The following is a 25,846-nucleotide window of genomic DNA, read 5'->3' as shown; positions in this document are numbered from 1 at the left end:
TGCCATGCACCCACCTGGGTGCATCCCTCCCCCCCTCCCCAAACCGATAACACATGCAGACACTCGCTATGTAAAACAATTCGGGTGTCAGGAAGAAACCGGGATAATTGTGGGTGAATATTGATAATTACCTATTTTATCATTCATATTTCTTTATATAAATGACCAAATCCTGGACTTTTCCCAGGGATATATTTCTGAGTGTTTCTCTCTCTCTCCTTCTCGCTCTCTCTCTGTCTCTCTCTCTAACTTTACCTCCCTGACACGCTCTCTCTTTCTCTATGTCTGCTCTGTCTAAACTTTCCCCTATTTCTGCCTCTCTCTGTCTCAACCTCCCTCTCATCTCTATCTCTCCATCCCTCCATCTCTCTCTCTCTCTCTCTCTCTCTCTCTCTCTCTCTCTCTCTCTCTCTCCCTCTCTCTCTCTCTCCCTCTCTCTCTCTCTCTCTCTCTCTCTCTCTCTCTCTCTCTCTCTCTCGCTCTCTATCCCTCCATCCCTCCATATCTCTCTCTCTCTCTCTCTCTCCCTCCCTCCTCTCTCTCTCTCTCTCTCTCTCTCTCTCTCTCTCTCTCTCTCTCTCTCTCTCTCTCTCTCTCTCTCTCTCTCTCTCTCTCTCTCTCTCTCTCCCTCTCTCCCTCTCTCTCTGTCTCCACCTCCCTGTCTGGAACTCTCATGCTGTGTTGAAACAGTATTGATGGTACCCTGCCTAAAAAGATTGTGCCACTTGCTTGATAAAAAAGGTGGCGAAGGTCATCAACAAATATTCTGTAATAAACTGTATCATCTGGCATCTACACAGATTTAGCTGTTAAAAATTAAAAAGAGAAAGATAAACATAGGTTAAAAGCTCAACGTTTTAATAATCAAAAACACATATTTTCAAACATTTAATGCATTACAAACCATGGCACACATATACAGTTGAAAGGAATAAGGACATAGTGAATGAAATATAATGGGAATAAAAACGTTGATTGAACCGTATTTGGTATATCGGGTATACAGTCTTCAATTGGAAATAAATGACTTATATTTACTATGCAATTGAATATTACTTAATACAATAATTAGAATATGTTTTAATGCCTATTCAGCCAATCTGATTATTTTTAATCACAGATTCCACAACCTGAGTATTAAAATGCTGTACAATCAGAATTAAGATTTGGTTGACAACGGAATTAAAAACCATGGTTTAAGTTTTGAGTTGGACACATCTTCCTTGTTTGTAAATGTTCAATCAACGACCTGCAACCTTTTGCATTACCCTCGTTTAATATGTGAAGTAGTTCAAATGTGCTCATAGACAGCATAATCCGAAATAAACGAACCACATGCAATGTTGGCAACGGTGTATCTGCTGTCAAGGAACGGGCCAGGTTACAAATATTAAACAAACTATCAAACTTGGCCGGCCAATCCCAATTCATTCCATACCATGAACCATAGCCTACCTAACTTGAGGTAAAATACCTCTTTCTCAAAGCCTCAACCCGTCTGGGTGCTTGAGCAATCCCAACTCTACACCAAGGCCTCTCTGGATGTGACTCAAACAAAGTTGAGGTAGGTGTCCTTTTCCACGCCGTAGTCGGTCTTGTGCTGGTCAAACAGGTTGCTCAGCTCCTCCATGTAGTGCTGGTGGAGGGCATCAAGCTGCTCCACGGTGGGCTTCTCGTTCTTCTCCACCCTGATTGGTCGGCCCACTGCCCGGGGGGAAAGAAAGGACGTTAAAATTGCAATATGTACAGTACCCTCTGACCGTCTGGGTAACATGATTATTGTTGATTTAATAAAAAAAGAACGAATTGAAAGGTGATGGCCTTTATATTGGCCTTTCCTCTACTGATGCTGTGTGCCAGGGCTATTGCAGACATATTGCAGCAGAGTGGTTGATATAGGCCAAATGAAGCTGAGTTCAAACATCTCTCCCTCTCTCCCTCCCGCTGTCCTTGTGCAAATTTTTTGGCCCAACTGAAGATACTCCAACACTAAGTTTTGAATTTTTGTTGCAAAGTCAACAACCTTTTGGTTAATCGTAAAGCCGCTGGTAATGTAGTTTACATTTCAATGCCTGAGAGAACTCTCCAAAATGCTTGATTGCTTAATGAAACATTGATGGTAGTTTGGTGGGTGATATTAGAAGTTATAATAAACCTCTGCTGCTGGGGGAAAACTAGCCTTCAACGTCAATAAAATGGAAAACATGGCATGACGAGGGCGATCATATCTTTTCTAAATCTTGCCATAAGGGCAAAAAGATCAGCAAATTGGAGCAAAAGGCACAGTGAGTAAAGCAGCATCAATATCGGTTTCCCAAGAAGGAGACCTTATTGTGGAAGAACCAACAGTGCTTTAAACAAATAGCCCTATGCTCCACTGGCATGTCAGCCAAGGTAAAATGCTATACCGCCATATTAGTCTGGAGGACCTGGCCAAGATTGATATGTTTAGAACAGCAATAAGTGACCAGCCATTCAAGTGTTGGTCTTAGTCTGACCTTCTTCAGTATTCCAAACTACATTGTAGGTAAGAACTTTAATGGGAAAATTCTGATTTCCCATCTTGCGAGGACTCCCATCTAGGCCTCGGATGATTGTAAGATAGGCCTTGGATTGTTCTTTGTTTGTTTTATGGGTTATTGTTAGTTTGTTCACTTTGTTGAATGATCGTTGTATGTCAGTGTACCGTTGTTACCCAAATACAAGACCATAATTGTTATAAGTTCGGTATAACTCTTTATTCTACCCAGTTTGGTCAGGTTATGATTGGCATGGCTCAAAATTCCCGCAACATAACCAAAATTGGTGGTCTGAGATTGGTGGGTGAAGAGAAGGGACTGAGAAGCATTTGTATTCTTTTTCATAATTTTTTTGGAAAGTATGGCATTGGACAGCCTTTTTGTCAGTGCCATTGTGATTCTCCTTGTATTTCAGATTTTACTAGCAGTTTTACTGGCAGGCTGAATTCATAAATGATAAAATGCTTTTGAGGGAATGCTGGGTATTGTAGTCCGAGAAAACTCTATTCCGAATAGGACAGAAATGTGATTATTGCATTCAGTATAAACATCCACACCTTTGACAGTGCCATATTCTTACAATATGCAATTATAGATAGTTTGATGGTAAACCTAACTTACCGACTGTGTTTATTGGTTTTCTGTAAGGCATCAGGCCAAAGGAGTACTGGAATACACCACGCGCGTGAAAGAGAGGCAAGGAGATGCCCATCACTGCCTGCAGCTTCTCCTGGATTGCCCGCAGCCAGGTACCTCTTGGATTCCCCACTTGATCAAACAACTCATTCTCTCCAAAGGAGAATATGGGTACCAGATGAGCGCTAAAAGAAAGGGTGTAAGCCATTTGTTTCTTTAATCCATGTTTTCGAGTTCTGGGGCCCTTCATGTCATGAAACTACTAATGACCTTTGGTTGACTGCGTGCTTTTACAGAAAGCACCATCAACTCAAACACACATCAACTGGTGCAATGTCTTTGCCACAGTAGCTCTCTCTGTTAAGGTATGCATCGTAAGAGATGTTCCCATGTTGTGTGTTTATCCCTGCTCTGCACTTACCCGTGCTCCATGGCCAGTTTGATGAAGCCCTTCTTATCGGCCAGGAGAATGTTGTAGGTGCCAGGGTGAGCGTCCAGGGCTTCTGGAGCTCCGCCCACCGCGATTACAACAGCGTTACCGCCCCCTCTCCTCTGCAGCAGGTAGCTCGCGCTCCCTTTGTCTGACGGGATCAGACCTGCAATGCACAACCACAATATGTGAGCCGTTGGCATGCAGCTTTTTTGCTACACCTCTGGATGTACTAGTGTTGATTGGTGACATGTCCAACCAGATGTATGATTAAAAGACTAACAACCCCCCGGTCACTTCCCTGGTAGGCTGGAGTATGAATCCATCTATCATGTCTGGGTTAAAGCTTCCACTTGTGATACCCTCAGTGGATACATTTTCAAAGGGCTTGGGGTTGGTGGAAAATAAGGTTCCTTTAAAAGGGCCGGCACTGACCAGCCAACATGATGTAGTCTCTGAAGAACGGAGCTCTGAACCACAGCGGCAACATCAGCAGGTAGCTGTCCAGTCCTGGGAAGAGACGCCTGAAGCCTGTAGAATTGGTGCAGAAGTTACTGAAGGCTCCAGCCACCAGCACACCGTGCGGATGGAAGCCCAGGACATAGTTGTTTCTGGGGTCCAGGTCTGCGGTCTTGACCAGCTGGAAACGACCAGAGAGACCAGAGTAAGAACTTTAATGATGTCATGTATTCCTACTTAGACAACCAATGAACGTCAGCGAGTGGTTGTTGGTTTCTGACCTAAGACTGATGTTTGGATAAATCATTCACTCAGCCCATTCCAGCCTAAAATCATTTTCTTAAACTGAACATCGGATGACGATAATCTCCTATCGATGTACAACTTATTAGCATTTCATTATTAATGTTAACAATACTTTGTCATACAAGGCAGGCTTTATATGGCCCATCGAGTTTGGGATTTAGCACGTCCCAATGGGACAAGTCTGCCACATGCGTATCGTTCCTTTTACACATTTACTTTGAGTACATGGATCAGATACACACACACACACACATGCACGCATGCACGCACACACACACACACACACACACACACACACACACACACACACACACACACACACACACACACACACACACACACACACACACACACACACACACACACACACACACGTACGTACACACACACACACACACACACACACACACACACACACACAGGCACACACACACACACACACACACACACACACACACACACACACACACACACACACACACACAGACGCACAAATACACCTATACACTTCAGTTTACAGTGTTTACACTATATATAGATATTGTACCTTTGTACTGTATGCAAGGTCCTGATCTATCGCTCTTCAGTTACATGCGTTAGTGACTTATATTCCATGATTACATTATTTACCCATGTTCCTCTGGGAATTTTGTTTAACAAAATCATACAAAAAACAATATGTTTAGTACTTGTATCAATATTATTCATTTAATTATCGTCATGAGCTCAATGCTGAATAGTGTTATTGTTAAACTATAACTCAACGCCAGTTCTGTGACACCTTTGAAATATAAATGTATCATAAATGTAAACATGTTTATGTTTGTTCAGCCGTGATGATAAAAGACCTTCCTGATGATATATGTCTGATTCTAGTGATAACAAATTTCCCAAGACTACTAGATATGACTGAGGCAGCATTTTACAGTAACAGGCGGAGTCAGAATCACGACTGTGCATTGAGATTAAGTAATCTATACAGTGTTCGGCCCTGGTAGGGGCCGACCACACCAAACTCCAATCGGGAGATATGGATTTCAGGGGTCACGTCAACAGTATAGCCAGGGGGCTCGTCTGTCATGCGCAGTAGCTTGTTTGCGTGTCTTTTGTGCGAGCCCTCCACATTCAAAACAACATCCGCTCACTGTGTGTTTTTATCAGTGGCTGAGATAAGTGTTCCAAGGCCACTATGCAACGCGTTTTTTGACAAATCGACACTACTACAAGCCTGGGAGCCGTGCTGTTATCCAAAGGGGCGATCCGCTCTACCTCGTTTGGAGGGGGGAGGTGGGGAAAGGTGGTGGTAAGCGGGAGGGCCATCAATCCCTTCCATCCACAATCAACCTATTTGTGTCTGGTTTCACTTTTAGGATTCAATCCAGGAATGTATTGGGGAGATGGCAGAGAATACTATGTACTATAGTACTATTATGTTACTCTTTACTGAGTTTGTCGTAACTTTGGATATTGTTCCAAAGTAATTTAAAGTGATTCATTTTCGATACATGCCATGAATGAGGCTGGAGTCAGCTTTGGGGGTTAGGGCATTTTGCTCAGGGAGGCCTACAGGTAGACTGCAGACATTGGAGGTTAGCATCCCATACGATCTACCATCCCTCCCTCCCCTATAACACCAGTGAACACGTGCGGTTGGTTAGGACTAGGAGACCCCGGAGCGTGCTCTTAGCCAGTCAAAGGGTGTCCGTATGAAAAGGACGTCAGAGATCAGCTGGTGGCCGTGCTCTGTCTCCAAGTCACTGCAGCGGGATTAGAAATGGTGGTTGAGAGCGGAGGCCCATTGAGGCCGACGAGGAGGAGACGGTGTGTGACTGGCCCGCCTTACACTGAGCCCATTTTAATCTTAACGAGGCATACAGTCAGATGATGCTGTCAGAGGATGAGCGCCGAACGCGAGGTCGGGAAAATCCGTGGAATCCGCGGATTTCTTTCGTTTTTTTAAAGCACTTAAGTAGATTGGCTTAGCAAGGAAAGTACACAACCGTTATCTGGGTAAAGCTCACATGAGAACTATGTAACTTTTCTCTGTGCATGACATTTGTTCTTAAGGATGGTTTGAGGTCAAACCTATGTTATTTTATAAGCAGAAACAGAGGATAAACATAGCTCTGCTGTGTTTTGTACTGCTTTGAATATTTCCAACTAAATCCAAAACAAGATCCACAAAACATCTCTACTCACAAGACAATTTCAGTTGGCATTTAAACCAAGTGCCCTTTGCAATTACTTATATTGAGCTATTGGAGTGTTTTAATCTTTAAGCCAGACACACAAGAGTTATTGAAAGCCAGTAGGCCTACCTGTACATTGAGTACCAACAAAGTAATAGGCTACGTTTTAACTGATCTAGGTAGCCTTGTTTCAAAATAATACTGTGTGATGGTGTTGTGGAGTGAAATCAATGTCATCCTTTCTGAACAAGTGGATTCTGTTGTTGATGTTCTCTGTCTTATCAGCACGGTCCAAAGTGTAAATCTTGCTCAAGGGTAAGATGCAGCCCCAAAGTGGATTGACCTCGACAATGGAGTCCCTGTTACATTCAAAACACTCTGTACTTGTGAAACAACTATCAAGGTTTAACTTGATGCTTGACATACTCGTTTGTGTAGGTGTAAGTAAATAAACTCTTGGAGATTGAGCTGTCTCTTCATCGCACACTTTGATCCACAGACAAAATCGGCTGCAGCCATTCGGCATGAAAAATCTTCCATTTAAAAATATTCCAGTGAACAGAACAGTATGGTGAACACAAAGGCTTTAATAGATACATATATTACTAAAGTTTGAATTGTTTAAATGCAAGTGACGTCAAAGACATTCCGCGATAACGGCGTATTTACGTCAATTGTACACTGCAAAATCAATGGGTTGCAGTGACCTCTGGTGGACAATAAACCATCAGCAAGAGGACGAAGAGAAAAACTGAAATCGTAACCCTCTACACTTTTCGTATAAAGATTATGCAATTCATTGTAGGCCTATTAGTTTTAGTTTGAACATTAGATTGATAATCCTATATATATATATATATATATATATATATATATGTGTATATACATATATATATATATATATATATATATATATATATATATGTGTATATACATATATATATATATATATATACAAAATATAAATCGGGCAAGCAGCATGATAAGAATTTTCACACACACACACACACACACACACACACACACACACACACACACACACACACGTGTGTGTGTGTGTGTGTGTGTGTGTGTGTGTGTGTGTGTGTGTGCGTGCGTGCGTGCGTGTGTGTGTGTGTGTGTGTGTGTGCAGCATGATAGGCATTTTCACACACACACACACACACACACACACACACACACACACACACACACACACACACACACACACACACACACACACACACACACACACACACACACACACACACACACACACACACAATAATAATAAATAACTTCACACCTTTACAGGGAAGTAGTCCGTCATGTAGTGCCACAGTCGGAGGTCGCACAGGTGGTTAAATCGGCGCCCTCCCTTTGACGGCGTGTCATAGTCGTAGAACCACCAGATGGCGTACAGCACGCTCACCAGCCAGAAGCGTGTGAACACCAGGTAGAGGAACAGCGCGATGCAGGTTGGTGCTGGGGAGAGAGAGGCGAAGGGTCAGGGTCAGTGTGCGGTACTATCCAGTTGTGATAGTACTGGTGTCAGTCAGGGTCAGTTTGTGTCATTGCCAGGCCATCACACTTGCGTGTATGTGCAAAGAAAACCACCCCCTCTATATTGCAGTGGGGATGAATTGCAAGAATGCAGTAAATAGAGTGGTACATGGAATAGGCCCGGCCTATGCATGATGAATGAGCTATGTGACGGTGTTGTCCATGGTGACCACTGCACTGCATCAAAGGCAGCGATGCAGATTACCTCACAGACCGGTTTAGGGGTGGTCATGGGTCACCAAGTCGAACTTGTTTAACTTTAAACCTCAAACCTGAACTTTAACACGTGCATATACATGATATATATATACAACTATCTTCAAAAGTATATGAGGAATGTTTAGCTTATGTCAGTTAATATGATTTGTAACATTGTAACTTTGTGCTTGTCTTTTTCAGTGCATCTACGTGACATTTCTGGCCAAATGCCAGTTGTTTTATAGATTTACTCTGATAACACATATCAGATTGTCTTATCTATACTATTGTTTAATTCTAGCTCTCAGTCACGATGACTCTGGACTTTTAATGCAATTCCTGCAAGGCTCTCTTCCAAAAAACAGATCTTGACGATAATTACAATTTTATAAAGTGTTCACCCATTTCTGCCGAGTCACAGTAACAGTAGCCCTACTACAGTATCAGGGGCTTACTACATTATTATCGGCCTGCTGATGTCAGGGTGCCCTGCAACACATGTACGGACACATGAACAGCGTAAAACTTTCCCATCATGTCATCATCAAATGCTGGCACATCTCTGATCACACATACCTGTACAACTTTACGAGCTACAACCTGTGTTTAAACACTACACCTGCGCTCACCTTGCGTGACCCCATGACGCCCCCTCTGACGAGCCTGTGAACTCACCGAGTCCCAAGAAGGAAAAGACCCACTGCAGGACGGCCGCCGTCTGCAGCCTCCTGTCCAGGGGAACAACTCTCGGGGCGAATGCTATCTTCATTTCTCACGGAAAGACCCAGAACACAGGCGATGTTCTTCGATGGCCGCAGGAAACCGAGTGAAGTTTTGGGTCCAAAGTCGTCTCCGGTTTCCAACCCCCTCCCCCCTCCACCCCCCCTTCACCCTCGCCTCTCCGTATCAAGTGTTTATTACTCCATATCTCCCACATGCAACCTTTGACCCATGGCTCTTCTTGGTTGGGTCAGAAGTTGAATCACAGTAGAGCAACATTCAAGCGTTGGATGTTTAGCACTCTTTTCTATAGGCTGTTCCATATCTATCTGTCTTTCTTTCTTACGTTAGTGTTTGATTTTGGATTTTGTGCGTGTGTGTGTGTGTGTGTGTGTGTGTGTGTGTGTGTGTGTGTGTGTGTGTGTGTGTGTGTGTGTGTGTGTGTGTGTGTGTGTGTGTGAGCACGCTTTTAGAGTCCTCTTCTGGGGACTAAACCGGCATTGACCGTATTTGGAAACTGACTACCAAAGAGAGAGAGAGAGAGAGATCATTTTATGCAGCAATTGTGATTGTTTATGTAATAATTCTAATGATGTTTTTACTATTATGAATTATTTTTACTGTTATTATTATTATTATTAGTATTACTACCTAATTGCCTATCTTTAACGTATTGTAATATAAAGGCTATGTCTATGTGCATATCACAGCCTAATTGATGTGATGAGCTACAAAGCGTCCCTCCCACATGAGACGCAGAGTGCGTAACGAGTCAGGTTGTTTTCCTCCGGTGCCGTTCTGAGCATCTAGGGTGGATGCTGAGCTGGCGGGCGGGGCTTCTCTATTCTCGCTGTGTGTAGCAGCTACAGGACCGGACCCGAGGAGGAGACAGGCAGAGAAGAGAACGACCGAAAAATAAGCTTATTATTGTTTAATGCGAGGCGATTTTGATGTGCACGATGGATGTCTTAAGTGGTTTCATTTGAACACATTGGAAATCATTTCCACGCAAAACCACCGATTTTTTTCTTGCACATCACAGATCAGGATACAAGGGCCCTTCGACCAAGGGGGCGATTCGTAACAAATTGAATTGTTTTGGATCGAGGCAATCGAAAATCCGTGATCATGGCGTGGCCCTGCATCACCAGGGCGTGCTGCATGTCCCGCCTTTGGAACCAGCTGGACAAGGCTGACATTGCGGTGCCTTTGGTCTTCACCAAGTATGCTGATGTCTCCGAAATGCAGCACATCCAGCTGCAACCTTCGCTCCATCAAAAACAGGCGCATTACCCGCGTGTGACCATAGCTGCGCAGCCCACCCGGGCAGAGCAGGGCTTCGCGGCTGGCTTACCGCGGAGGAGCGCCTCGGAGGAGCGGGTCAGTAGCTCCGTGATGCGCCAGGACTATAAGGGCAACTGGAGAGTTCGCCCCGAGCCTAGCTGTAAACCCAAAAATGAATACCACAACCCGGAGATCCCCTTTAACACCGAGACACAGTATCAAAAGGATTACAAGCCGTGGCCCATCCCCAAAAGAGGTGACCACCCTTGGATTTCCAAACCCCCCCGCTCCATCTCCGTCGGCGATGATCGGGTCTTAGACCGGTCCAGACACCAGTCCAAACACGGGCTCGCCGAGGTCGACGGTGGCGTGGAGAAGAGCGCCATTGCCGACCAGGTGCAAGAGAAAGACATTTTCCAAAGTTACAGAAAAAAGCGGGTTAATTATAATACCCAGGCAGAGAAGAAGGTGGTCATTAAAGTTGAAGGAGGGCCCGCAACAGAGGGCCGAGGCAGGGCAGCAGTTGATGCTCTAAACAGACAAATAAAGGAGGAAGTGACCGGTGGAAGCTCATACAGGTACGTTTACACTGGACGTTATCGTCCCCTTGTCTCTTATTTATTTGTGGCAATTGACGATGATCATTGACCACCTGATAAGCATTTATGATCAGGTGAGACTCTGTCCAATCAATTATTAGCATGACGACTGGAACTTCCTAGCCAGCTGTGAAGTGGGACTGCAAGATGCTACACTGTCACCACGCCCCTTTCCCCAGATGGTTTAATCAATAAAGCTTAAAGGCTGTTATTCTACAAGGAATGAAATAGCCGGAATCCTACACCACAGCTATCTGACATATGGATCCGAACAGCTGACGTGCAACACAGTAGACCTCCGGACGTGGCTGAGAGATGGTGCTGGTTGCATGGTTCATCTATGGACAGGGTGTTTTTAATGTTTCTATCTGTTTCCATGCCTCCATACTTGGACCCGTTCAGTTGTAGGCTAGTTTATCAAAATTAATGAATTTGTTTGTCATTGTATCTTTGTGAATCTAGCCCTCCGATTTATTTCGATCCTCTGATAGAGCCTTCAAATGCATCCAAAAGTCTTGCTATAGAATTCCATGCAAAGGCCTACAGCACATTTTGACCTTAAACCACATTGAGGCAGTTCAAAGCCTAGTTGTAGGGCTTGACCTTATCAAAACAAAGACATCATAAAATTACATGAAAATGTACTTATTTTTCATTCCTTAATGCGTCAGTTCTAGTGAGGTCTCCCCCTTAAGCTCAGTTTATTATCTACAGTCAGCATTCGGTTCTAGATAGTTTAACAGCTGCCGTTTACAAAACACATCGTATGTCCATGCAATGTGCCACCGCTGTGTGGTTGGGAAGGCGACTACATTGAGTTTACATTCAGAGAAACCAAGCAATCTGTTCACCACTTTTATTATGAACAGAGGGTCTTCAATCCTTCAACTTCGCAAGTCAGCCTAATTCAATCGTATGGGGAAAGTAGTGAACGTGAAAAGTATCCTCAATTGATCTTGTATCTAAAACATTGCCATGTCACACAAAATGGTGTATAGATCAACGCACACACTCTTGGCAGCTGTCTTGTCTACCCTGGTGCACTTAACTGCAATGGACTAGCTAGGGCCTGCCATTGACGATGCTCACTGTCCAATCATGGTGGCTACTGGACATCCTTCATTCACCTTCCACACATATTGACCCGGGTCTACTGCCCGCACCGAAGGAGTCAATGGCTATGTATGTGCAATTTATTTATTTTGTGTTTAAAAGGTCATTTTTGAGATAACCTCCTGTTTCAACAAGGCTCTACGTTCAAATATACCGGTTGCTACAGGTGACATGGTTGCTGTTAAATCCTCAGGTCTCTTCTTCATTGGTTTTACCATCCCTCAGCGGTCACATAGAAGAATTATTCCCCAAAATAAATGTCCTGTCTGTTAAAGGGGCAACAAGGCAGAGAAGAATGATGAGAGCCACTAGGTGCTGCATAGCTGGCAGGAGTGCTCCTGGTACATTCATAGCACTTCACAAGGTGCAATATAGGTCACATAAAAACAGTAACATACACTACAAAGAGAGGACTATAAATCAGAGATGGGGTGATGGATAGGGACAGAACAGAGTAGTGAGAGAACAAAATTGCTGTGCTTTCTGGAGCCCAGAGAATAGGGCGACTAAGACAAAGACATTGATATTGATATTTTCCTCATACAATAAAAACTATAAACACCCTATTTATTCAATGTGATCACCTAATTCCTTCTGAATGTGTGTGCAGTTAATTTGCCCTTCCAATCAAAAAAAAAAGAAAAAAAATCACAGTCATGCTCTTGCAACTGAAGGGGAAACTAGGGGTGGCCAGGGGGAACCAATGAGGTGGTGGGGTCTCACCTGCTTCCTGGGGTCCAGGTAGGGTTCACTGTACAGGCTGCGTATCCTCCTGTGCTCCAGGGCTTTGTTGTCGGCTGGCTGGTGCTTGGACTGCACACCCCTGTAGGCATAGTGGTCTCAAGGTTGGGCATGTTATCATGCGGCTGGTTCTGGGACTTGGCTCGGATCATCCAGTTTTTATCCAAATACATTGCTCCATTCTCCACTGTATCTCATAGCACGGTCGACAGCCAGGTCGACAGCTAGCTTTGGGTTTTGCCGGATTTCGATTAAGACAAAGCTCTACCCTAGACAACGCGACACAAACCCTTCACCTTTTTGAAAAGCTATGTCCCGCCTCACGGAAGACAGTAAAAAAAAATACCCATCTGCCTTCCATTGGATAGGGTTTTAAGTCTCATCCCTCATTTTAAGGTTAGAAATCCCAGACACAAAACATATTTTGAAAAAAGTTGAATGCGGCCATTCTGATCTGACACAACACACTCCAGTTATTTTTGGTAGAGTAGCGCGGTTTTGGATTTAAAAATGATCCTCTTTCGTGTGCCAACATAGCCCAGTGTTTATACGGCCTCAGGTCCTCAGTTGCACTCACTCCAGTCTATTATTCTTCAGTCTTTAGTCAAACCAATGATAGAAGTTGAGAAGGTAGTTTGATAACATGAGGTTCTAAATGACAACTTTGGTTGTTGCATCAAATAGCTAAAGCCATCGAAAGCTATGTGTTACATGTCTGGTTGTCTTGGTCTTGCCTTGTTTCCTATTCTGGCATGAAAACCTCTGGTCGCAGGGTCTCCTGTGAATAATCACAATGGATAGTTTACACTACACTGCAGTTACAGGAGAGAGAGAGAGAGAGAGAGAGAGAGAGAGAGAGAGAGAGAGAGAGAGAGAGCGAGAGAGAGAGTGAGAGAGAGAGAGAGAGAGAGCGAGAGAGAGAGAGAGAGAGATCAGATTTAGATAAGGTTGCTGTTTAAGGTAAGCCAGGAGGCACCATGGCCTTGCGTGCTAAAAGGCTTCAATCAATGAACACTCACACAGAAGACAGTGAGAAAGGTCAGTCATTTAACATGATCATATTTCCAAATCATCTCTGGCTTACAAATAAAAATGGATCAATATTATATACCATGAATACATAAATACAAAACAGGCGAGTTCCAACACATTCTGAGAGGCACTCCCAGTGCTTGGGGCCTGCAGAGTGAAAGAGAGAACGAAAACTCTTGGACTTTTATGTGGAGTATGTGCAATCACTTAATAAATCAAACAACAAAAAGGATTCCTTCCTCTCTATTCATCTCTCAACCATCCCCAGTGGTGATATCCTCCTCAGACGGCCTGAGTGGATGTGATTGCACCATGTTTAAGCCACAGCGGATGATTTTCTGCCGTTCTAGTGGCTCAACATTGTGAGCGCCCCCACGGAGTCGAGGGAGTCCGGAGGAACTGGCCGTAGTTCAGACCTTTCTGGAACATTGTGGCGTGAAGCTCAGCGGTGTGGTACACTGGCCCGCTGCCAAATCCGGTCCATGCCAGTTTATAGTCCTAGCGGAGGACCCTTTAGCAGCGCACACACACACAGAAACACACACACATACACATACACGCACACACACACACACATGGGTGCACACATTCATACACATACACACACACACGCAAGCACACACACATTCACACACACACATGCGCGCACACATTCGTACACAAACACGCGCACGCACACATTCATGCACACACACTGTCCCTTGAAGGTTGCGTTCTAAAGCGGCTCTCTACCCCATAGGAAGAGGGATAAAGGAGGGTGATGGCGTAGCCGGGCACATGGAGACGTAACCCATGGCAACAACACTCTTTTCATAACTTTGTTTGAGAAAAGGAGCAAAAAAAAAGGGAAACACAAACAAAGAGGTTATGAACACTGGCTGTTGTCAGGGAGATTATTGTTCTGCTTGATGAGGAGAACAAATTGGTTTCCAGTCAGAGTTAAAATTTGACGAGAATCAAACCGTCGGAGCAACTCTGACTTAGACCAATAGGGAGGAAGGATTTAATCCAGTATCTGTTGTCCACCACTGCAGCTCACTAAGCTCCTCTCATGTAGCATTGGGCTTATTGTTTCATGAAACTTGAATGAAGATTATAGTAGAAATATCGTTTTTTGGAGATTCATTAAGTGCAAGTGGAGGATGACCATCACCTATTCTATGCAAGAGTCCAAAATCAATAGCTTTCCCCTTGTGCTTAGATGGAATGGCAGAATGACTGTAAAAGACAACAAGCATAACAACTACATCCTGATTCATTTGAGAAAATGGACACATCGGTAGGCTACTCTTTGGCCACTCAAGCAGTGGACACTTTGCAGAGTTTACACAGCAGAACTAACGGTGCTAGTGGAAGCGTTGTATTTGACCCTGCACTACACACGTACCAAGTACAGGCTGACCTTAGAGACACTGGCAGGATTGTTTTGTCATACGTGCGTGACCAGCAGCCATGCCGCTGTGCAGACCGGTGTATGACACTGCCTTCCCCATGTGCTCTCATACTATCTTTATCATCTCCCCCCCCACACCCACCCCTCTCTCTCAACACAAACACACACAGACACATACACGCGCAATGCTTTATCGCACACTGCGTCTCCTGTTTGACTTGGCCATGGGCTACGGACATGGTTGTGTAACTTGTCTGGTTCGGCAGTATCTTGGCCCAGTCCAGCATTACTGTAAAAATGGACTTCAGTCCTCTTGTGAAATCCGTCTCCGAGTTTTCTACCTCTCTCCTTTAAGGCTCCATCCAGCAGCCATTAAGATGACATAACAACATTTCACTCATCACTGACTTTTATATTGTTCTGACATGTGAAGAATATTACGTAAGTTACTGGAGATTTATGAAAAGAATTACATTGTGAATAGAAGTACATTAGATGATATAAAATGAGATGGATGTAATGTATTACTCCGAGACGGGACCTTTGGGTGACACGGCAGAATGTCTGACTCATTGGAAACACATTTCATGATGGATTACATCAAAGTCATGTACAATGTTGTTATTAAGTCATGAGCACCGCAGAAGATATGAAATATAAGAAATTAAGATGCGGATTAGGATAATTAAAGTAAATTACATTGAAAAATAAAAGCAAAAATGGATAAAATAGAAAAGTTTCATTGGTTAAATTCGAATGATCTACTAATATTTTTCTATAGTCTATTTATTCTTCATATTAAAAAAAATCCTGCCGTTTGTTTTGTATTTTTTGCACAGTCACCACAGGATGCCAGGCCCTTAGTGTCGAACACACACCAATATCAAAGCTCCGTTCTCTCTCAGCAGAGACCTTGGCCGACAACCTTCAATGCTGTTTCCTCTCCGCTGAGCTGAGACTCCCACAACTACAATCTTTCTCCACAGCATTATGGATTTCTATGTTATTTCATATTGGTGCTGACTTGCCTAATGAGTACAGTGTTCCTGCTGTGTGTCTCTCTCTCGCCCTCTCTCTCGCCCTCTCTCTCTCTCTCTCTCTCTCTCTCTCTCTCTCTCTCTCTCTCTCTCTCTCTCTCTCTCTCTCTCTCTCTCTCTCTCTGCTGTATCCGCCTTAATAATAGATTCCCTTAATTCAGTCCTTCCCATCACTGGCGTTGCCTTTGTGGGAGAATGAAACAGTGGGCTTTTCACTTGCCAGTTCAGCGGAACGGGGAACCGTACATTGTTTGCATTTGTGGGGGTTGGAGTTTTTTGAACAATTGCTGTTTTTAGGCAAATATGCTTGAAAAGCATTGGTCTTTATTCAGCGCCTGTCATGTAATAAATTACAACAAAGCAAAGAACAACGATGCAGTCGTGCTTTCGAAGAGGAGGGTTGTTTGCAAAATGCTGATAAGTCCCTGTTTACTATTCTAGTTCAAATGAGAATAAGAAAATGCGCTGCTTTAAAGTTAGTAAAAAAATGTCCAACGGAACCGTTTCTAACCCTTAGTCCTTTTTTATGTTATGTTATGTTATGTGTTACATTGTGCGATCTTGTTAATATGATTCATAAAACAATCCCAGAAGATATTTTTCTATGAGAAACTTTTAAGAATTACACACACTGGCGTAAGTCTGCATTATTTACATTTCTATTTGGTATACTGTTGTTCTTGTTCTATTTATATATTATTTATTTTCTCGAATGCACCAATTGGGAAAGCTTACTAAAAATTGCGTTGTACTTCACTCGTGCAATGACAATAAAAGGCTTTCTATTCTATTCTATTCTATTTGATCAAATTAAGATAAACCAAATGTATGTGAGTTGGGATTGGAAGATATGGAGACATTGGTGCAAAGTACATGAGGTGCAAAATACAACATTTGTATTGATCAGTCATCAGAAATAAAAGGGGTACAATGACTTGAGTTTTTCAATCTGTACAGAACTGATTTGGTTCTGACGCGGTAACAATGGCTTCCTACAGAACAGCAGACACCTGCAGTCCTCCAAGTCAAACCGTGATATATTATACACCAAGGGAACACAGGCTTTAACCCAGATCCCTCCATCTCACTCTTCATGTGAGTCCAAGTCCAGTTCCTTACCTGGCCATTCTGTCTGGACACAGAAGGACGAAACAGCATTCTGCCTTGACAAAGGATTTCAAGCAATGTTTTAACTTTTAAAACACGCAAAAACAAAATGCTCGTGTTCACATCCTCCTTCACAACCCCGGCTTCTCTGTGATTCAATAACCTTAACAGCTTGTTTTCCGAGTCCTACAGCTACTCTGCACGATTCAGCTGTGTTTCATCATCATTTAATATTTGCAATGTTGACATAGTTGCAATTCGATTGATGATCTCCTATCGCCAAATTTCCCCCCCCCCCCCCGTTCCCCCCACAGCACGGAGTTCAAGGCCTACAAGGACGTGAAGCCAACCAAGATGATCCGAGCCAAGTCCCAGTACCTGCCGCCTGACGACAGGCCCAACCTGGAGACCAGCTACAGCAACTCCTACCAGGGTGTGCAGTCCAAGCCCCAGCCGGCCGACAACAAAGCCCTTGAGCGCCGGAGGATACGCAGCCTGTACAGCGAACCCTACCTGGACCCCAGTAAACAGGTGAGGCCCCACCACCTCATTGGTTCCCCCTGGCCACTCCCTGTTATCCTCTGCAGTTGCAAGATGTTGGCTGTGGATTTCTGGAGAGAGCAACTTGCATGTGAGGTTGAGAACGATCAAAGAATTCATTTAAAAGTGGAGTGGCTTCCACAATCCAAGGGCTGCAGCACGACAGACGGACGGAGAGCCGAGAGGGCAGTAGGAAATCACATCACAAGGTGCCATTTACATTGTATCTTTCATGAGTAGCAGTGGTGCACATGAATATCAAAAGCAGGAAAATACTAATTTAAAAGGTCTCGTAGCGTTGTACATGTGGAATGTGTCGGTCGACTGGGGATAGTACAGTAGTTACGATCAGATCCCAGCAGCGATAGGGATGGAGGGTTGCGGGCTTCTCACTGACCCCCGGCTCTTCATGGCTCCCAGTCGGACAGGTACAGCGCCACCCGCACCAAGCCCAAGAAGGCCGGCGGCGCCGCCAAGACGGCGGGGGGCCCGGGCAAGCCGGTGAAGAAGGCCAGGCAGGACAAGCAGGGCGCCGTGCTGAAGGGGTCCAAGAAGAAGGCCCCGGAGGAGGGGCCCGCCGGGCCCCCCGCTGCCCCGGGGGACAAGGAGAAAAGTAAAGAGATGAACAACAAACTGGCTGAGGCAAAAGAGTAAAAAAACATTTAGCACTACTTCTATCCTTTCTTTCTCTTTTTCTTTGGGGAGGGGGATGGGGTGGGGGTGGGGGGTGAGCATACACACCTCTTTGTTCTCACACCTCTGCCTCCCTCCACTCTCTCACTCTCTAATTGGCTATTTCACTTCCTCCCCCTTCAAGCCCCTCCGCTCTCATTTCTCACTCCCTCTCTCTCTCTCTCTCTCTCTCTCTCTCTCTCTCTCTCTCTCTCTCTCTCTCTCTCTCTCTCTCTCTCTCTCTCTCTCATCTCTCTCTCTCTCTGGCTCTCCATTTAACCTTGCAAAGTAACCACTACCTCTTGGCTGTGCGTGTGCTTAAGCTGCACAATTAAATGTGTCCTATAATCTAAACAGGACATGATGTCATTGCTCCTCCCAGCTCAAACGAGACCTCTATGGTCCCGGCCGGGCAGGAGCCTCCACTTCCTCCGTCGCCCCCCCCCCCCCCTCTGCTCCCGCGCTGCCTCATCTTTTGGTTGCCAAGGCTACCAGATGCCTGGCTAGCCACAGGATGGGTCTCTTGTACTTTTTTGCATGGGTCCATCCACAAACAATTCTGCAAAGTTGACATCCATCGACGGAGCAGGTTTGCTTTGTTTGCGTCTATCAAGGGTTTGTCAGGAGAATAATGGATCTCTAATTTGGTGCCATGGAAACCAACCTCTGTGTACGTCTCATAATAATAATAACAATGACGAGCAAAGCAACTCCTCCTGACATCTTTGATAGATGTGCTGCTTGGCAAGTGGTTCCATGCTTGGTCATGTAGCCTGCTCTGCCTCTCTCCGTCTCTCTACTGCTCTCTGCGTGGCTGTGAATGCAGAGCAACAAGCCGGGCTGATGATGTTTGACGGAAATGCTTTGTTGTTTTATCATTGTTTTGTTTTTTTGCATTGTGTAAAGAACTGAATAGCTCTCAACCAACAACATCAAGTGGTGCTTAGTTGAATTCAAGTGGTGTGTTCGTTGTGCTCATCGTTAGCTCGCGTAGCTTCCATCCCGCGACATTAACACGAGATTGGCTCCTCACAAGGGGTTGTTGTGTTCAAGGTCACAGCTCCCTGTTTCTGATAAGGCTCACCGTACGGCCCCCCACCCAGCTGGGAGCCCTCGTCTGATGCATGTACTGTACCGTCGTTTGCAGAACACATTAACATGCTGATGACGGTTTTGTCAATTGCAAAGTTAAGGTAATGATATAACTTTGACTTGTCCTTTTGATGCTGACAATAGTACTGGCCATAGCCGCCTGTAAATTCTCCCATTCATAATCTTTATTGACAAGACATATTTAGTGCACAGCAACACACACACACACACACACACAACCCCCCCCCCCCCCCCCCCCCCCCCACACACACACACACACACAGCTAGGGTGAACTGTGACCTATAGAATTCGCTACACATGAACCCTTTAAATGCAACAACTTAATCTAGTGGTAACCTCACTCACCTATATGTATGTGTTTGTAGAGGGAAGGATCTATCCTATTTTCTTGGTTAAAGATGACTTATTCATCAGAATATTCATCCTTTACACCCCAGTAATGATATGAGGCATCATCTATGTTATGCTGAGTTTGAATGCAGTCTTTGTGGACTCTGACTTTGCTGTTCATTGTTCTTTCTTCCGACTGCATGTTATTCTGCTTGTCTTACAATAAGCCCATGTTTTTGTTGGACAATGGCTGATAGTTGAACCAGGAGCACTTTCCATTGTGTAGTGTAAGGGAATGGGGTTCAATTATTTTGCCAGGTTGGGCAATTTGAAAACAGTTTGCAATTGCTTGGCGATGAGAGGTATACCAAAGTATGCCGAATAATACGATATTTCAAATTTGTGTGTCCAAAGTAAGAAAGGTAAAAAGCTAGTTGTATTTTTGCAGTAACTTATTGTATATATCTTAATATGGCCGACAGAGCTCTGCATGGGCTTAGGTCTTACGCAACACATGGCTAAATGGCTGTTTTCTGTACGTCTTAGCGTTGAAGGAACTTTCATTTTGTTTACGCCCCTTGGTTTTGTCGAGGATAGACCACAATGGCAGAGCATTGTACATTGTGAAAGGCCTGCCCTGCCTCATGGCTCGCCCATCACTGTACCCCGCCCCACTTCAATCACCCACTCCAGCACCCTCACCCAACTCAGCACCCTCACCCACCACCACCACCACCACCACCCTGCCACCACCGCCTCCTATGAGGGCACCCAGTACACTGTTTTCCATCACCTCTGCCAACCTGCATCGCTCGGTGACCCATTCCAAAGGGTGACACTGACCATTTCTATCTATATTTATCATTACCACCGCTACCATAGCTGATCATGTGACACCATGGCTGATCATGTGACACCGTAAAGCATGAGGCTCATTGTCATTTTGTAGCCTTTGGTTTCCAGGGGAGGCTTGTGTGAGGGTCCGGTTTGGGGAAGTGTATGTAAACAGTGGTTAGATCACTTACGGGGCTATTATTATAGTCATTATTAATTATTATCATTCTTAGGCAAACCAGGATAGAAAGTGTGGTAAAGAAAGTGACGTGTTGGGCAAGAAATATATATACATATATATTTTACTGTGACGTGCTTGTGTTGCATATATTTAATGAAATGCACAAATAAATGCCAAAAGTAGAAAAAAAGCAGTGTGTTCTTGGGTCTTTTGTTGAGAAATACAGAGATAGCACTGCTAAGATTGCAGATATGTGCTCGTATGCTTCACCTCTTCCACTCCTTACCTTGGTGAGATAGATCATATCATTTAATGATTATCATCCACATGGAAGAGAATTTCGCTATTGCTCACTATTATTTTTTGCATATTTAATACTGGTACCATATTCTGGCATAAGTTCTTATGGCTTTTCAGCTTCATGCATATTGCGTTCACGTGGGGAACTGAAGAAAATATGATTCAGGCACTGAATATATTCAGACCACTCGTTCAAATTGGGTAGCAACATGCATGTAACAAACAAGTCCAAGAACCAAATTCCAGAATAAAAAGGCATGTGATTCTCTATGAGCCTGGCCATATTTACACAAATAATGCAATGATGTATATACGTTACATATTTAATTTAACATCAGATGTGTTTGATATGTTAAGATATTGAATGAAACCCATCGTAATTAACTCCTTATCTTCAGGTAACATGGATGGCCTATGTTTGAGTAAGTCTTGCTGTTTGAGCATTGTGTTTCAGAGTGCTAATGAGTGACATTCTGATTCATTTAAAGGGTTGTGCTAAAACAGCACCACTACATACAACTCTGCCAGCCAATCCGAGACATTGGCTGGGTGCAGACCCTAAAGCAACACCTGTGGGGCTGTACGCTACCAGATCCCAGGTAATGACAAATTACTACGACACAACAAGAAACCGACAACAACAGCAACAACAACAACCGCAAGCCCCAATTACCACCCATTCCCATTCATACATGCCCAAGAAGGAGCCGAACCCTTCCAAGTTTATTGTCACAGCAGCACACTTGCGTCTCTGTGGTCGCCGATCGCATACTCGATCCAAGCGAGGTTCCGATGTTTCGTCTTTCATGTACGTGAACACGCCCAACACTCCAGAATGCCCGTTCAGACATTCAACTAAAAATAGACATTGCATGTATTTTCTTCCATATGGAAACTATAGTGTCCGGGAGGAAATGGGTCTCTCTGCAATGCATGCCGGCTCTGTCCTACATGCAAGATGCAAGGCCATCTTACGTTGCTTATGCGCAGGAAGCCTTGGGTTCTCTCAAGTCATCGCTGGTCATCCGCGAAACATCTGCCCGTTGTGGACTGGGATGAATCCAGGATGCCGGGCATAACCCATTGCACGGTTGCATGAATATGATGGTTGAATTGTTACATTTTTTGATGATCACAATGGAGGGATCATCCGACCCTTTCCGATTTTAAGATTTACCTACTATGCATTTTCTGCCGATGATTTGTTATATTGGACTCTGTGAAACGTATCTTCAATTTTTTGTTGAATCTTGAATCGTTTTACTTTCTTCTTCACTGGAAACACATTATTTCACTCAATTTTTTCGTTCCATTCAACAGTTTTTGGGGTATTATCTCTTGAGTGTTTTAAGTATTGAATACTTTTCATTGTTAAATTCAACTGAGGGTAAGTATGAATTGGAACTGGCTCCGGCTGGCTCTTTTGAAGAAGACTATAAAGAGAATGGTCTGTAATGTCCTTGCTGTATTTGATACTAGCTATATATAATACGAATGCAACTTGGATTAACTTTAAACCATCCGGTTATAAAGATACAAACCAATACAAATTTAGATTGTTAAACCTTTGGGTGTTGATTCTTGGCAAATGCCAACAGTATCCCCATGGTTTAATTCAACTTTTCAAAAGTACCAATGACTACTTTCTGTTCTATAGTCATTCTCTCCCTATCATCCCGAATGAGTGCTTAAAGAGTGCTCAGCCACACAGATGTTGATGATCTGGAGTTATGCCTCATCCTGTGTTTGTGTTTTTGTCTCTCTCTCTCGCTCTCTCTCTGTCTCTCTCTCCCTCTTTCTTCTTCTTCGTTGGTATGTAAACTGTGCGCTAAAGGGAAGCTCATGACGAGGGTCTCCGAGCCGATCATCGTGGTGCCCAGGGTGCTGCCGGAGGAGAGTCAGAACCTCTCGTGGTAAGACCCGAGCCCCGCCGGACCACTGGGGTGGTCCGCTTCGCGCCTGATGTAAAACCGGCGGATTAGCACACCGACTATCCAAACCCAAGCAACAGCACTTCAGTGTAAGATGGCAGGAGATATCAGTAGTAGTGTACATATATAATGGTTTGGGTAACGCTTTATTTCGCAGACTGTTATTTCCTCATGAAATATCTAAGTGATGATAATAATACAAAACAACAAAACCATGAATACAAATTATTTTGGGAGTGATTAATACAAAGGTAAAATGGAGAAAAAACACTTGTACAGAAATTATCTAGTAAAGTCTGTATATGGGTTTTCAGTAACCAGACTAACACTAGGAAGTGCAATATCAACGATGATGATTGTATCATATGCATATAATATATATTTATCAGATATTAACAAATTAAAGAAGGCTGTGATATTTTTCTTTGGCAAAGATTTTATATATAGAATTCTTACCTACCGGTAAAGTTCAGGGTGCATATGTGTACAGTAAACAACCAAACAGAACCTAGTTCATGAATAGTCTACATTTTACCTTCATATTGGTCTGTGATGAATTTAAATTATGGAATAGCCTGTAAAATAAAGTGTTACCATGACGACGTGTGACTAGGTTATATTTAGCAAAAGAGATTATTGCTCCATAACCCTAAAAGCTTCCTGTTCGCCAAAAAGATCACATACTGTAGGTCACAAGCATGTTTGAAACATGTCTCACGTTTCTCATCCAATGCATTATTCCATCGGTGCTATATATTAATTTCAGGTCACATTATATTGTTTTCAAAACAATGTTTTAATGGGAAATCTGTTCAGAATAACCACACCATTAAGTGCTTCTATAAATGTATAACAAAAAAACAGAAATTGATGTATGTGAATCAGTTTAAATGTAAATAAACATGCTTGAAAGTTGCTATCTTCTATTGTCATTCTGTCAGTGGCCCCCCAGCTATTGTTGTTTATGTTGGGGGTGCAGCCTCACAGTCAGAGTGGCCCGGGTTCTAACAGGACCTTTGTGTGTGTGTTCTATGTTTTTGAGAGGGTTTCCTCCCCCTGAAAGGACATACTAAGGTGTTCCTCCCATAGGCCACTGGCTTGGCATGGCAACTCTCAAAGTCAAAGATTATGAAGCATACAGAAACCAGACAGTGTTGGTTATGGTTATTTCTCATTACTAACCAGAGGGTTGTGTTTCTCCTTCCATTGACCAGTGGGTGAGGCCTACACCCTCAACAGTGACATTGCTATGTAAAATAATAACATTTCCTATCGCTGCTATGGTCTTGGATGGCTCCATCTTACCCGTAATGTTTTAATTCACACTATCAATGGCTCCCCTACTAAAATCTGTCTCTTTAAGTCTGTTAAAAAGAAACCAGAGGTAAAAACAGAATGTCTTATCCGTCTGATATATAAAAAGAAAATCCAGGGATGTTTTGGCAATTTATTTTGGCACTGCAACAGACTATATTTAATTGAAGAGGTGCAGTACAGAGAGCTGCAACTGGGGGTGTATCTGAGATAAGGGGAGGTGGTTGGTCTATATGAGTGTGCTATTTTTTTATTTTAGAAGAGGCGCCTTGTTAAACTTCACTTACCTGATTTGTATGGTTACAATTGTTAATAGTTGACATGGATGAGTTCTACTAAATACTAGTCAACTATGAACTACGTGGCTTCTAAATGGATAGTCTGGCCTCAAGGAATCCCAAACATACACAAAAACAGGATAGCATGGCTGAACAGTTATCCGTATAATCATTCGATTACATTTCTACTTGATAGCATCATTGTATTTCCAGGCTAGCTCAAGCACAAGCTACACACCACTTAGAAAGGCACGTATTTGGTTCTGGCCAAAGACCATAGGTTATCTTCAAGGTTATTACACAGAGGAACAATGGACCATAATAGCACCATGTGGATCTAGATAAATGGGTTGGTTCATCTCCATTATCTATCGAAAAAGGCCTCACAACTAAGGACCAAGTAAGTAAAGTAATTGAGGCTATCATGTCCGCAAAATACTACTAGGATATTATTGTTTGACTCAAAAGGTTCTGGGGTCAAATACGATGGCAGCAGTCTACACATCCAAGATGCCATAGCCCTACCGGATCATAACTGAAATATATGTACAGTCAATGTCCCTTTGGTCAAAGGTCTCTGCTGAATGACTAAAAACCTGTATACATTTCTTAATTCTGCACTCTCTACCCTACCATCAGAATTCCCCTGTGTAACCGAGAAGACTTAATGTAATTATGCTCCTCAAGGATCCTTTAGCTGAGGCTCTGGCCTGGTTATGTACACTGCAGAGATGTTTGAGTGCTAATTAGCCCTGACCTGTGAGAGGTAGGGTCCAGTGTAAAAGCCTTGGGACACACTCAGTCACTCAGTCACCCAGTCATGTATACATACTCTCTCTCTCTCTCTCTCTCTCTCTCTCTCTCTCTCTCTCTCTCTCTCTCTCTCTCTCTCTCTCTCTCTCTCTCTCTCTCTCTCTCTCTCTCTCTCTCTCTCTCTCTCTCTCTCTCTCTCTCTCTCTCTCGCACGCACGCACGCACACACACACACACACAAAAAAAATCAAGGACGAAGGCTTCTGGTTCAGGGGCACACTGACCCAAAGGAAT

At 43.7% G+C, this 25,846-nt stretch overlaps 2 protein-coding genes across 2 annotated transcripts; one reads left to right on the top strand and one right to left on the bottom strand.

Annotated features, from left to right (window-relative positions):
* Positions 1–843: 843 nt before the first annotated feature.
* Positions 844–9,116, bottom strand: mogat2 (monoacylglycerol O-acyltransferase 2). Its single transcript, XM_056595386.1, has 6 exons — positions 8,955–9,116; positions 7,825–8,003; positions 4,021–4,225; positions 3,577–3,751; positions 3,141–3,340; positions 844–1,704 (listed from the first exon to the last, which is right to left on the bottom strand). The coding sequence occupies exons 1-6, from the start codon at positions 9,046–9,048 to the stop codon at positions 1,550–1,552; spliced, it is 1,008 nt and encodes a 335-aa protein (XP_056451361.1). The 5' UTR covers positions 9,049–9,116; the 3' UTR covers positions 844–1,549.
* A 747-nt stretch (positions 9,117–9,863) lies between these two features.
* On the top strand, positions 9,864–24,103 carry map6a (microtubule-associated protein 6a). Its single transcript, XM_056595385.1, has 5 exons — positions 9,864–10,861; positions 17,620–17,836; positions 18,266–18,495; positions 21,765–21,875; positions 23,111–24,103. Exons 1-5 carry the CDS (start codon positions 10,128–10,130, stop codon positions 23,256–23,258), a joined length of 1,440 nt encoding a protein of 479 aa, XP_056451360.1. The 5' UTR covers positions 9,864–10,127; the 3' UTR covers positions 23,259–24,103.
* Positions 24,104–25,846: the final 1,743 nt, after the last annotated feature.

This window comes from Gadus chalcogrammus, chromosome 7 (assembly GCF_026213295.1).
Source record: "Gadus chalcogrammus isolate NIFS_2021 chromosome 7, NIFS_Gcha_1.0, whole genome shotgun sequence".
NCBI lineage: Eukaryota > Metazoa > Chordata > Actinopteri > Gadiformes > Gadidae > Gadus > Gadus chalcogrammus.
The sequence above is the reverse complement of the archived record's forward strand: the minus strand, read 5'-3'. Positions and strand labels throughout refer to the sequence as shown.